The following is a 13,067-nucleotide window of genomic DNA, read 5'->3' on the forward strand; positions in this document are numbered from 1 at the left end:
TTCTAAAAATATGAATGAAAAAAATATAAAAAAGTGTCAAATGCTCATTTGAGACCAATGGGTGGCAAATATAATGTCAGATGAAAGGGACGATTCATGTGCATATGCTGGTATTAAGTGTTTTGCACTAGAAATTAGGGGGGGTTAACTTGGTGCCTCTTTTTTTTTGATGATTTTTCACTGCCCTTGGTTACTGGAGAATTATTTAACTTTAAAAAAAATGAGAAAAGAGAAGATGAAGTAGAGTGTGTTCCCAATGAGATGTATAATATGAAGTGGGAAAGTACATGATAATATGTGATCGGACTTAATGCTCATAAGAGTTCGCTCAACTTTTACATGATTTGATTTCATATTGAGTGCCTTAATTAAAAATGATCTTTATGCTTTATTAGTTTGTTTTTATATATTTGAATGACTTTTAACCTTACAACTTACCCCATTAATTCTCACACCCTTTGGCTTTTCATTTTACACCCTTTGGCTTTTCATGCTACTTGTAACCTACAAACTCTAGCCCTATATAAACCATTGTAAGATATGTGATTGATATATGAAATGAAAATCTTCTCTATTCTATTAGTAATTTTGTTCTTGTAATGCTCTCTATATAATATATTCTATATTAGTTTGTAACACATTATTAGCACGAAAGCTAATAAGATCTGTGGGTGCACCAGAAGGAGAAGTTGGTTTACGAGTTTACACGAGTTTCTTGTCAACACAAGTACTAGTACTAGCTGGGTGATCATTACTTCCTGTCTCTACAAAAGGTATGCCCATGTTTTAATTGTTAAATGAATATATTACCGCAGGCATGATTGCATGTTAGTAAAACTAGATCCATAACATGCTAGTCTATTCTTTTAGTTCATATTTGTCATGTTCACGTATTACACTTTGCGGGTGGTTAAATATATAAGTGGATGCCTGTATAATATTCTGTACTAATCATTTATGCTAATTGCTTGACCTGATTTTCATGCCTGCTTAGTTGAACATTTGCGTAAGTAAAATTAAAATCACTTCACTTGTTTTCTGCTTCATGAATTATTTGTATTAGTTCTTATGTTATCCCTTGCAAATTACTTAAGTGGCTTGATATTTTTATGCTATAATCTGAATGTTGTACAAATTTAGGGAGATTTGCACTTTGCACGAATAGTTAAAAACTAAAAGCTAGGCTATGCCTTGTCTCCTGCAGCTTTTATAATCTATTTCCGTGACTAAGAGTTGATGTAGCAGTAATTTATATTTGTTTTACTTGTGCATGCGTGTTAATAATTGTCATGTTAACTAAGATGGGTTGTTATCAATGAATAGCATATATTTTAGTCTCTGAGACTTAACTAAAATCATGTTCTATTAAACTTGTTGATTAAATGCATCATTATGTGTAATATATTATATTTGTTTAAGTGAGTATATTTGATAAGTGATAATCTGTTTCTTTCGCAAATTATTTATTATCTTGTCATAAAAAATTATCGCATTGCATTATATTTATGTGCATAAATATTGATGTTGATTCTAGTTTTGTTTATTTTTAGTGAAAATGTCGAATCTTACGAAACTTGAGTTTAACGCACTTGATGTCACCGGCAAAAATTATTTGACATGGATTCTTGATGCTGAAATCCATCTTAGTGCAATGGGTCTCGGTGACACCATAAAAGAGGGAAATAAGACCTCTGAACAAGACAAGGCAAAGGCCATGATATTTCTTCGCCATCACCTTGATGAAGGCTTGAAAACTGAATATCTGACTATTAAAGATCCATCAACTCTTTGGAAAGATCTCAAAGAAAGATATGATCACCAGAAAACGGTGATACTTCCTAAAGCTCGCTATGATTGGCTACACTTGCGATTGCAAGATTATAAAAGTGTGAGCGAGTATAACTCTGCCATGTTCAAAATTACATCTCAATTGAAATTATGTGGCGAGAATATCACCGATAAAGATATGTTGGAGAAAACATATTCCACTTTCCATGCCAATAATATGCTCTTGCAACAACAATATCGTGAACGTGGATTCACGAAATATTCTGAGCTTATTTCTGTGTTGCTTCTTGCTGAACAAAATAATGAACTTTTGCTGAAAAATCATCAAGCACGTCCCACTGGCTCAACACCATTCCCTGAAGTGAATGCGGTGACTAATAATGAATATAGAGATAATAAATCATTTGGACGTGGACGTGGGCATGGATATGGACGTGGACGTGGGCGTGCCCGTGGTCATGGATTTTGGCGTGGTCGAGGCCGAAATCAACAAAATCGCCCCCACTTTAAAAGGAAGCCTTACTATCAAAAACAGAAAATAAATGAGGAGAAACCCGAGGGAAGTACGATGGTTAAAAAGGGTGAAAGTACTTGTAGCCGTTGTGGAATGAAAGGTCATTGGAGAAGTACATGTCGTACCTCCAAGCACTTTGCTGACCTATATCAAGCATCTTTGAAAAATGTTGAAACTAATTTCACCGAACAGAATGATCCTTTGGGGATTGCTCATCTTGAAGCACATCTTGGAAGTGATGGCCAAGTTGATCCTTCGGCCTTTACTCACATGGAAGTTGGTGATTTCTTTGAAGATGTCGATGTGAATATGCCTAAATTTGGTGGTGATGAGCCTAAGAATAATTAAGAAAGGCCTTACTTGCTTGTTGAACGTTTTCCTTATTTATTTTGGATTGTTAGTACTTAATTTTTGAACTATGATAATCATCCTTATCAGTTGCTTATGTAATTTTCTTTAATGAAGTACTTGAGATGTTTTACCTCTACTTCTAATTTTATTTTATTTTTCGTGAAGAAATATGGCCAGCAACCTCTCATCATGTGCTATAAAAGATGAGGAATCTTTTTGTTTGGCAGATAGTGCAACCACACATACAATTTTAAAAGATCAAAAATATTTTTCGCATCTAACATTAGCCAAAGCTAATGTAAATACAATATCGGGTGCATCAAATATAATTGAAGGCTCCGGAAGAGCAAGTATAGTGCTACCTAATGGTACATGTTTGTTGATTGAAAATGCACTATTCTCCACCCGATCAAAAAGAAATCTTTTGAGTTTTAAAGATATACGCCACAATGGCTATCATATTGAGACAACAAATGAACTTGAAAGTGAATATTTGTGTATCACGACTACTATCTCAGGGAGGAAACATGTGATAGAAAAACTCCCATCATATAATTTTGGATTATATTATACTTTCATAAATCCAGTTGAGTCACACATGACTATTAATACAAGATCTGTTGACCCGACAAATTTTATTATATGGCATGATCGTTTAGGCCATCCGGGTTCAACAATGATGCGAAGAATTATTGAAAATTCAAATGGACATCCACTCAAAAACAAAATTGTTCCATTGTCCAAAGATTTTTCATGTGTTGCTTGTTTTGAAGGAAAATTGATAACAAAACCATCCCTTGTGAAAGTTGCAATCGAATGCCCAAAATTTTTGGAGCGAATTCAAGGAGATATATGTGGACCAATTACCCCATCTAGCGGGCCATTTCAGTACTTTATGGTACTCATTGATGCATCAACAAGATGGTCACATGTTAGTTTATTTTCCACTCGTAATGTTGCTTTTGCACGACTCCTTGCTCAAATAATTCGATTACGAGCACAATTTCCTGATTATAATATAAAGAAAATACGATTGGACAATGCAGGAGAATTTACATCCCAATCTTTTAAAGATTATTGTATGTCTATTGGGATTGAAGTGGAGCATTCTGTTGCCCACACACACACTCAAAATGGTCTTGCCGAGTCTTTCATTAAAAGGCTACAACTAATTGCGAGACCATTACTTATGAGAACAAATTTACCAACTACTGCCTGGGGACATGCAATATTACATGCGGCTTCTTTAGTTCGGTTAAGACCGACTTCTTATCATAAATATTCCCCACTGCAACTGGTAAATGGTCAAGAACCAAATATCTCTCACTTGAAAATTTTTGGGTGTGCTGTTTATGTTCCAATATCCCCTCCCCAACGAACAAAAATGGGACCCCAAAGAAGATTAGGGGTATATATTGGATTTGATTCTCCCTCAATTATTAAATATTTGGAGCCCAAGACTGGTGATTTATTCACGGCAAGATTTGCCGATTGTCAATTTGATGAGACAATTTTTCCTACATTAGGGGGAGATAAGACAAAATTTGAAAAAGAAAAGCAAGAAATTTTGTGGAATGCAGTGTCCCTGTCTCATTATGATCCTCGTACAAATCAATGTGAACTTGAAGTTCAAAAGATTATCCACCTACAAGAAGTCGCAAATAGATTGCCTGATGCATTTACTGATGTCAAAAATGTGACAAAGTCACATATACCAGCTGTTAATGTTCCTTGTAAGATTAAACTTCCTGAAGAAGATAATAAAATCATGCTAGCAAATGAGTCTAAAGCACGCCAGAAGCGTGGAAGACCTATTGGATCCAAGGATAAAACTCCAAGAAAAACAAGGAGACTTGATAATAAAGCTGGAACATCAAATGACATCGTAGAATTGATGATCACTGAAGAAACGTCTTCCAAAGATGATCAAACACCTGAAATTGTTGACAATGAAGAGATCTCGATAAATTATGTCATTTCAGGAAAGAGGTGGAATAGAAAAGAAATTGTCATGGATGATATATTTTCATATGCAACTGCACTTGACATTTCTGAGGAAATCGAGGATCATGAACCTAGATCGATCTATGAATGTAAAAGAAGAAATGATTGGCCAAAATGGAAAGAAGCTATTGAAGCTGAACTGAAATCACTTGAAAAACACCAAGTTTTTGGACCTATTGTCCAAACACCTGCAGGTATAAAACCCGTCGGATATAGATGGGTATTTGTGCGTAAAAGAAATGAGAAAAATGAAATTGTGAGATACAAGGCACGCCTTGTTGCTCAAGTTTTCTCACAAAGACCGGGAATCGATTACGAAGAAACTTATTCCCCGGTAATGGATGCAACAACATTCAGATTTTTAATAAGTTTAGCAATTCTAGAAGGGCTCCGAATGAATTTAATGGATGTTGTAACTGCCTACTTGTATGGATCACTCGATAGTGACATTTACATGAAAATCCCTGATGGGTTAAAAATGCCTGAAGCATATAGTTCAAGACCCCGAGAGATTTACTCAATTAAATTACAGAGATCATTATACGGATTGAAACAGTCGGGTCGTATGTGGTACAATCGTCTCAGTGAATATCTTTTGAAAGATGGATATACCAATAATGTAATATGTCCATGTGTTTTTATTAAAAGGACAAAATTGGGGTTTACTATCATTGCAGTATATGTTGATGATTTAAACATCATTGGAAACCCAGATGAACTTAATGAGACGATTGAATATTTGAAAAAGGAGTTTGAAATGAAGGACTTGGGTAAAACAAAACTCTGCCTTGGTTTTCAAGTTGAACATTTATCTACTGGAATCTTTGTCCACCAGTCTTCGTATATTGAAAAGATTCTTAAACGGTTTATTATGGATAAGGCATATCCTGTGAGTACACCCATGGTTGTACGATCATTAGAAAAGAATAAGGATCCATTCCGCCCAAGAGAAAAGGGAGAAGAACTTCTTGGTCCTGAAGTACCATATCTTAGTGCCATTGGTGCACTAATGTATCTTGCCAATTGTACACGTCCTGATATTGCATTTTCTGTCAACCTTTTTGCAAGACATAGTTCTGCTCCAACTCGAAGACATTGGACTGGTGTGAAACAAATATTTAGATATCTTCGAGGAACAATGGATATGGGTTTATTTTATTCTAAAGACTCAAAAGTGGAATTAGTTGGCTATGCAGATGCAGGATATCGGTCTGATCCACACAAAGGAAGATCACAAACAGGTTATGTATTCACATATGGTGATACCGCAATATCTTGGCGGTCTATAAAGCAGACTCTTGCAGCAACTTCTTCGAATCATGCTGAGTTATTGGCGCTACATGAATCTAGTCGAAAATGTGTTTGGCTAAGGTCTTTGGTCCATCATATTCGAGAATCATGCGGTCTGTTAGTCAATAAAGGAAGCCCTACTATTTTATTTGAAGATAATGAAGCATGCATAACTCAGACTCGAGAAGGTTACATTAAAGGTGATAGGACAAAGCACATCGATCCAAAGTTCTTCTTTACCCATGAACTTCAACAAAGGGGGGAAATTGATGTTTATCAGATTCGATCATGTGAAAATCCAGCAGACTTGTTCACAAAAGCACTTCCTACATCTTCCTTCGAGAAGCTGGTACACAAGATTGGGATGCGTAAATTTCGAGATCTATGCTGATTTTCATAGTCGTGTTAAAATGAGGGGGAGATATAATGCACTCTTTATTACACGTGTAACACATGTACTCTTTTTCCTTCACTAGGGTTTTTCCCACAGGGTTTTTCCTAGTAAGGTTTTAATGAGGCATGTTGTTTATACGAGTCATTCAAGGGGGAGTGTTATATATTTGAATGACTTTTAACCTTACAACTTACCCCATTAATTCTCACACCCTTTGGCTTTTCATTTTACACCCTTTGGCTTTTCATGCTACTTGTAACCTACAAACTCTAGCCCTATATAAACCATTGTAAGATATGTGATTGATATATGAAATGAAAATCTTCTCTATTCTCTTAGTAATTTTGTTCTTGTAATGCTCTCTATATAATATATTCTATATTAGTTTGTAACATTTGTCATGTTAACCATTTGTGAGCCTATATTTTGATTTCCTACCATTCACCTTAGCCACGTTACAATCTTTAACAAAGGCCTTTTAATTTATACATACATGTATTCAAAGTAGCCAAGATTTGGTAGACAACCAAGCTTATAGTCGCATGAGTTTATTGATTGAACTTGAGCGAATACACTTATCATATACACTTGTGTGACTTGAGAGTTATGTGAGCTTTCTTTTCGATAGCATGTTACTTACTAAATGCGACTTTGATGTTTATTTTATTATATCTTTGTCTATCTAGACAATGTGTGCGTTTTTGGATAGTTGTGTATAAATGATTTACGAATTGGAAAGACTGTCAAATTTGTGTAATTGTGGTTTATATGTATGGAGTTCTATGACATGTTGCATCCTTGTGACTTGGCAAGACAAATGGATTTTGTGGGTATATTCATTATAAACTCTCATGAGACAAAACTCGTCATACTAGGGCTGCTTAGGGGTTTAACAGCTTGTTGTTTATGCTCAATTGAAAGGCATATGTCATAGCCTACTCGTTTATTCGAGTATTTAACTCAACTCAAATAAGAATGTAATAAGTAAATAGTGGATCAAGCATCAGAGAGATCTCACAAAGTAACATCTGTCAAAGAATAAAGAAACATTGTTCATCTGCAGACTTGAAGATTCACTGGAAGAAGTTCAAGAATTTGATCATGCCTCAGTGATATAAATCAAGATCGTGGATTTAATCAAGTGACAGAGATCTCGTCAAGGTATCATTTATTACAAGGATTCAATCAGAACAACAGAGTCAAGACATGAAGAAACGTCACGAAAGTTAGTCACTCATGAACCAGACAGTACATCGAGTGTCAGCATTGAAGTGACGGAATTGATTCATAAGTCTCAGTGACTTTCAGAAGATTGTCAGAAGAATGGTTGCTGCTCAGCGTTAGTATTAATTCTCCATTAATTAATTAAGTCATATAATTTAATTAAGAAAATAAATTATATCTGCAAGGATTAATTTATTAATTAATTGAATTAAATTGATTAATTAATTTAGAATTAATATTAAGGAATTACAGAATTTTAATTGGTTTAAATCTATTTAAATTGAAACAAGACAATCTGGATTGTATTAATATGACAATCGGTATGACAATCAATAGTCATACCGAAAGTCATGCTAATTCATTTAATTGTCTTGTTAGAATTTTTATTAGATTAAAAATCTGTTATTAATCTTTGCAAGACAATCTGAATTGTACTTATGTAACAATCGGTATGACAATCAATTGTCATACCGAAAGTCATGCTGGTTCAAAGAATTGTCATTGCAGTTCATTCATCTCGGCTGTTTGATAAAAGAAGCAGAAGACTTTTTGTTTATGCAGCAATCAAACAGAACACACCACAAGAACAAAAGAAAAAGCAGCAGAAAAATATCTCATCTATTCTGCAACTTCAAGATCAATTTTCTAGATTGTAAAGTTAAATCCAATCAACTAGAAATACTTATCTTGTTCTTGTATATCTATCTAGCGGATTAAAATCCCTAGAACTTAATCTCAAATCGCTTTTAGCATTTGATCTTTTAATTACAAAAATAGAAAAAGTTCATGTCGAATTTATTCTAAATTTGTAATAATTGATTTGAGATTAATCCCTTGTAACCGATACCGTAGTTGTAACACCTTTCAAGTTTAATAAAAGTTTTATTTAACTTGAATTTTGTTTCACAATTTTATTCCGCATTTTATTCGACGAAACGGTATTGTTTGCATTCAACCCCCCCCTTCTACAAACAAATTGGGACCTAACAATTGGTATCAGAGCCTTCTGATTAACGTACAAATCAAGATCCTAGACTTTTGTGTTTCTTTCACTTCTTGAATTTTTATTCACTCAAAAATTCATAATGACTACACAAAAAGTTGGAACCGTTAAAATTCCACTTTTCGATAAAGAAAATTATGTGATGTGGAAGAAGAAGATGCTACTGTTTTTACAGGTTGCTAATCCCAAATATTTGCAAGTGTTGAAGAAGGGTCCAAAAATTCCTATGGTTATTGAACCAGAGGTAATAGAGAATGATGTGGTGATCACCGAAGCGAGAACTTATGTGAAGGATCCTGAGGACTTCTCTCCTGCTGAAATAGAAGAAGCTTCCCTGGATGCTAGCCTTCAATTAATCTTAGTAGATTCCCTTAATCCCCTAATGAACAGACATGTGATGAATTGTAAAGATTCTAAACATATCTGGGAAACTATTGAGATTATTAATGAAGGCACAGAGGAAGTTAGGGAGAACAAACTAGAAATCCTAACCTCTGAGTATGAATACTTCAAATCTAATCCAGGAGAAGGAATCACTGAAGTGTTTGAGAGGTACAATGCATTGATCAACAACCTGAACATTAATGGTAAATACTATTCCATCAGGGAGGTCAATAAAAAGTTCCTTTTAACACTGCCAACTCATCTCGAACATAGAATCACTGCCATAAGAGAAGCAAGAGATCTGAGTGAGATTTCTTTGGAAAGGCTCTATGGTGTGTTAAAGACTTATGAGTTGGAGCAGATTCAGCAGAAGGAAGTTTACGGGAAAGGAAGAGTGGTCAGCACGTCTACTGCTCTGGTAGCTGATGAACAACAACAACAACAACCACTATATCAACAACAATCTCAACAGTCAGATAGAATGGTACAGTCTTCCAAGGTTGAAGATAATGTGATAGTAGCAGAATTTGATTCACCTACTACAAATCAATCAGGAGATGATTATTATTCCTTGGAAGAACTGGAGCAATTGGAGGATGAGTCAATGGCCCTGATTGTCAAGAGATTCTCAAATGTCAGATTCAAGAGGAATCCCAAGTTCAAGTACAAGTCCAACTACAACAGATTCCAGAAAGGTGGATCTTCATCCTCTAACACCAGCAGTGGTGGGTATAAAACAGGGATGGTTGATCGAAGCACCATTCGATGCTTCAACTGTAATGAGTTGGGACACTTTGCCACAGAATGCAGGAAGCCAAAATAAGCAAGGAAGAACTCTTACGATTCTAATCAGAAGAGTAAATCTGAAAGGGCGTACCTGGCAAAGGGAAGAAGCTGGGATGATACTGACAGTGAAGATGAAGAAGTTGGGAATCTTGCTCTCATGGCTAGTGATGCAAGCACCTCATCGTCAAGAAAAGAGGTAAAACTTTCTGATGCTGAAATGGTTTATCATCTAAGAGGTAACTTAGATTGTGCTCGTCGTGATAATGAATTGTTAAATCAACAAATCAAAGACCTTGAGAAAGAGGTCAATGAATTAAGACTTGTGCACATTAATCAAGATAAACTTAAAGACCAAGTATCTTTTCTAGAGAATAGAGTTGACTGTTATAGACAACTCGAAACTATTCTCAAAGACAAGATCACCGGTCTTGAGGCTAAGGTTAAAGCTTACTTTAATTCTTGTTCGAAGTCCAAAGAGTTTTACAATAAGCAAGCTGTTAATCAAACACATGGAATAGGTTATGATTACAATGCTGCTATTGGAAAATTAGGCATAAACTCCCCTCCTCATGTATGTGCTAAAGGCAGGGAAGTACCACATGTGCTTAAGGGTGTTGATGAACCCCTCTATAAGGAATCAATTGCTGAACCATTTGATGAGACCTCTTTTATTATTCAAGAAGAAATCCGTGCTGAAGATAATGCTAATGGGAAAGCTGTCTCCAAGTCAAGTGTGTCAAAAGTTCCAGTCAAGGTTGTGAAAGCAACTGAGACTAACTCAGACACACATGAGTTGGATAGCACAAATGCCATGTCTACCATGCATAAGTTGCCTATTGTTAATCCTTCTCATAAAGCATGTGGTGTTCCTGATTGTATGTCTTGTGCTTTTAATCTGTTGTTTGCTTATTTTAATGGTAAGCATGCTTCTAATGATAAGACTACTCCTCGTCAGCATGTGAATAATAGAAAGCATGATAGGTCTAAGACTGCTAGTCCTCCTAAAGCTAGAAAGGAGACATTTGTGCCTAAGCCTAAACATAAATCTGATAAGGCTGTTTTAGAGGTCAAATGTTCAGTCATTGAGAATGTTGAGAATAGTGAAATTAAGAATGTTGTTTTGCCTGATAAAGGCCAATTTTACAAGTATGCCGGACCCAGCCAAGCTTGGGTTCCGAAGAAGTTCTAATCCATTTATATTGCAGGGCATTAAACAGGTACAACCGGTAGTGTGGATTCTTGACAGTGGATCGTCAAGACATATGACCGGAGATAGAGCCCTGCTATCAAATGTGGTTGAGAAAGCTGGCCCAGTGGTTACCTTTGGAGATAACAGCAAAGGTTTAACGGAGGGATATGGCTGTTTGCAAGCTGGAAATGTTATCATTGAAAATGTATATCTTGTGCAAGGACTTGAACACAATCTGCTTAGCATTAGTCAGTTCTGTGACAACGGCTACAATGTTTTATTCGACAAGCTGAAGTGTCAGATTCTGCACAAGAAAAGTGAAAAACCCTCCTTAATGGGAATACGGAAAGGAAATCTGTTCGTAGCTGACATGAACTCTGGAAGCAATCTTGAAGTCAATTGTTTCTATGCAAAAGCATCGTCAAATGAGAGTTGGCTATGGCACAAGAGACTTTCCCATCTCAATTTCAAGACAATGAATTCTCTTGTCAAAAGAGAATTGGTAAGAGGTCTGCCTCAGCTGGAATTCTCTCCAGAAGGACTATGTGAGGCTTGCCAGAAAGGAAAGTCAAAGAAAGCAAGTCACAAAGGCACTGACACATCTTCCATAACTGGTGTTCTGCAATTATTGCACATGGATTTATTTGGTCCAGTTAATATCCTTTCTATGTCAAAGAAGTGTTACTGTCTTGTGATAGTTGATGACTATTCCAAGTATACGTGGGTTTTATTTCTTCACTCTAAGGATGAAACACCACAAGTTGTGATTGATCATATCAAGATGATTGAGTTAGATTCTAACGTCCCTGTTAGAGCAATAAGGTCAGATAATGGAACAGAATTCAAGAATGCACTTCTAAATGGATTCTGTACAGACAAAGGGATTACCAGACAATTTTCAGCTCCTAGAACCCCTCAGCAAAATGGAGTGGTAGAAAGGAAGAATCGTACATTGATTGAAGCTGCAAGAACGATGTTAAATGAATCAGGTCTTCCAATTTACTTTTGGGCTGAAGCTGTCAATACTGCATGTTATACTCAGAATCGAACTCTAATCAACAAAGACTTCATGAAAACTCCTTATGAGATTTTGAATGAACAGAAACCTTCTATCAAATACTTTCATGTATTTGGTGCCAGATGCTTCGTGCTCAAGGATGGAGATGATCGTCGTGGTAAGTTCGAGGCAAAGGCATATGAGGGTATTTTTGTTGGATATGGAAGAAGATCATATAGAGTGTATATCATTGATCAACACAAAGTAACTGAAAGTGTCAATGTTACATTTGATGACACTAAACTCCCTAGTATCCAAACTGAAGATCCTTCTGAGAAACTGAAGTTTGATGATACGTCAGATTCAGAGTCAGAACATGGTCAAGAACCTGAGGTTGTTGCTGTTGAAGAACCTGTTAATCCTGATAATACTCAAGGTAATAGTGATGGAAACTCTGGAAACAATGGAGATACCACTGCTACTGACGGAGAATCTTCAAGTCAACATGGCAACAACTCAGGGGGAGATGCTGAAGGATCATCTAGTAGGACACAACATCACAATGAATTTCAAGGCGAATCATCAAGATCAAATCTTCCAAGACAGACTGTCTGGAATAAAGCTCACCCTTTTGAGTTGATTATTGGTGATCCAGATGTTGGAGTCAGAACTAGGCGTGCTACTCAAAATGAGTGTCTGTTCTCAGGATTTCTTTCTGAGATGGAACCTAAGAAAATTGAAGAAGCACTAACTGATCCAGATTGGGTGATTGCTATGCAAGATGAACTCAATCAGTTTGAAAGTCAACAAGTCTGGAAACTGGTACCTAGGCCTGTACACAAGAAAGCTGTTGGTACAAGGTGGGTATTCAGGAATAAACTAGATGAAGATGGTGTGGTTACAAGAAACAAGGCAAGACTGGTAGCTAAAGGGTATTCTCAAGCTGAAGGTATTGATTATGATGAAACCTATGCTCCAGTGGCTAGACTTGAGGCCATCAGGATATTTCTGGCATTCGCAGCATTTTCAAACTTTAAAGTTTATCAAATGGATGTCAAGAGCACCTTTCTGAATGGAAAGCTGGATGAAGAGGTATATGTAGAGCAACCTCCTGGTTTTGAAGATCCAGATAATATGGATTTT

General features: G+C 36.0%; 1 protein-coding gene across 1 annotated transcript; it reads left to right on the forward strand.

Annotated features, from left to right (window-relative positions):
• The first annotated feature begins 1,555 nt into the window (after nucleotides 1–1,555).
• On the forward strand, nucleotides 1,556–2,650 carry LOC141714742 (uncharacterized). The gene has a single exon (XM_074518244.1). It carries the CDS (start codon nucleotides 1,556–1,558, stop codon nucleotides 2,648–2,650), a length of 1,095 nt encoding a protein of 364 aa, XP_074374345.1.
• The last annotated feature ends 10,417 nt before the right edge of the window (nucleotides 2,651–13,067 follow it).

The sequence above is a fragment of the Apium graveolens genome, chromosome 3 (genome assembly GCF_009905375.1).
Source record: "Apium graveolens cultivar Ventura chromosome 3, ASM990537v1, whole genome shotgun sequence".
In the NCBI taxonomy this organism is placed as follows: Eukaryota; Viridiplantae; Streptophyta; class Magnoliopsida; order Apiales; family Apiaceae; genus Apium; species Apium graveolens.

What these genes read in the sequence shown, in the direction of transcription:
- LOC141714742 (XM_074518244.1), top strand. Translation starts at nt 1,556, where the DNA reads ATGTCGAATCTTACGAAACTTGAGTTTAACGCACTTGATGTCACCGGC.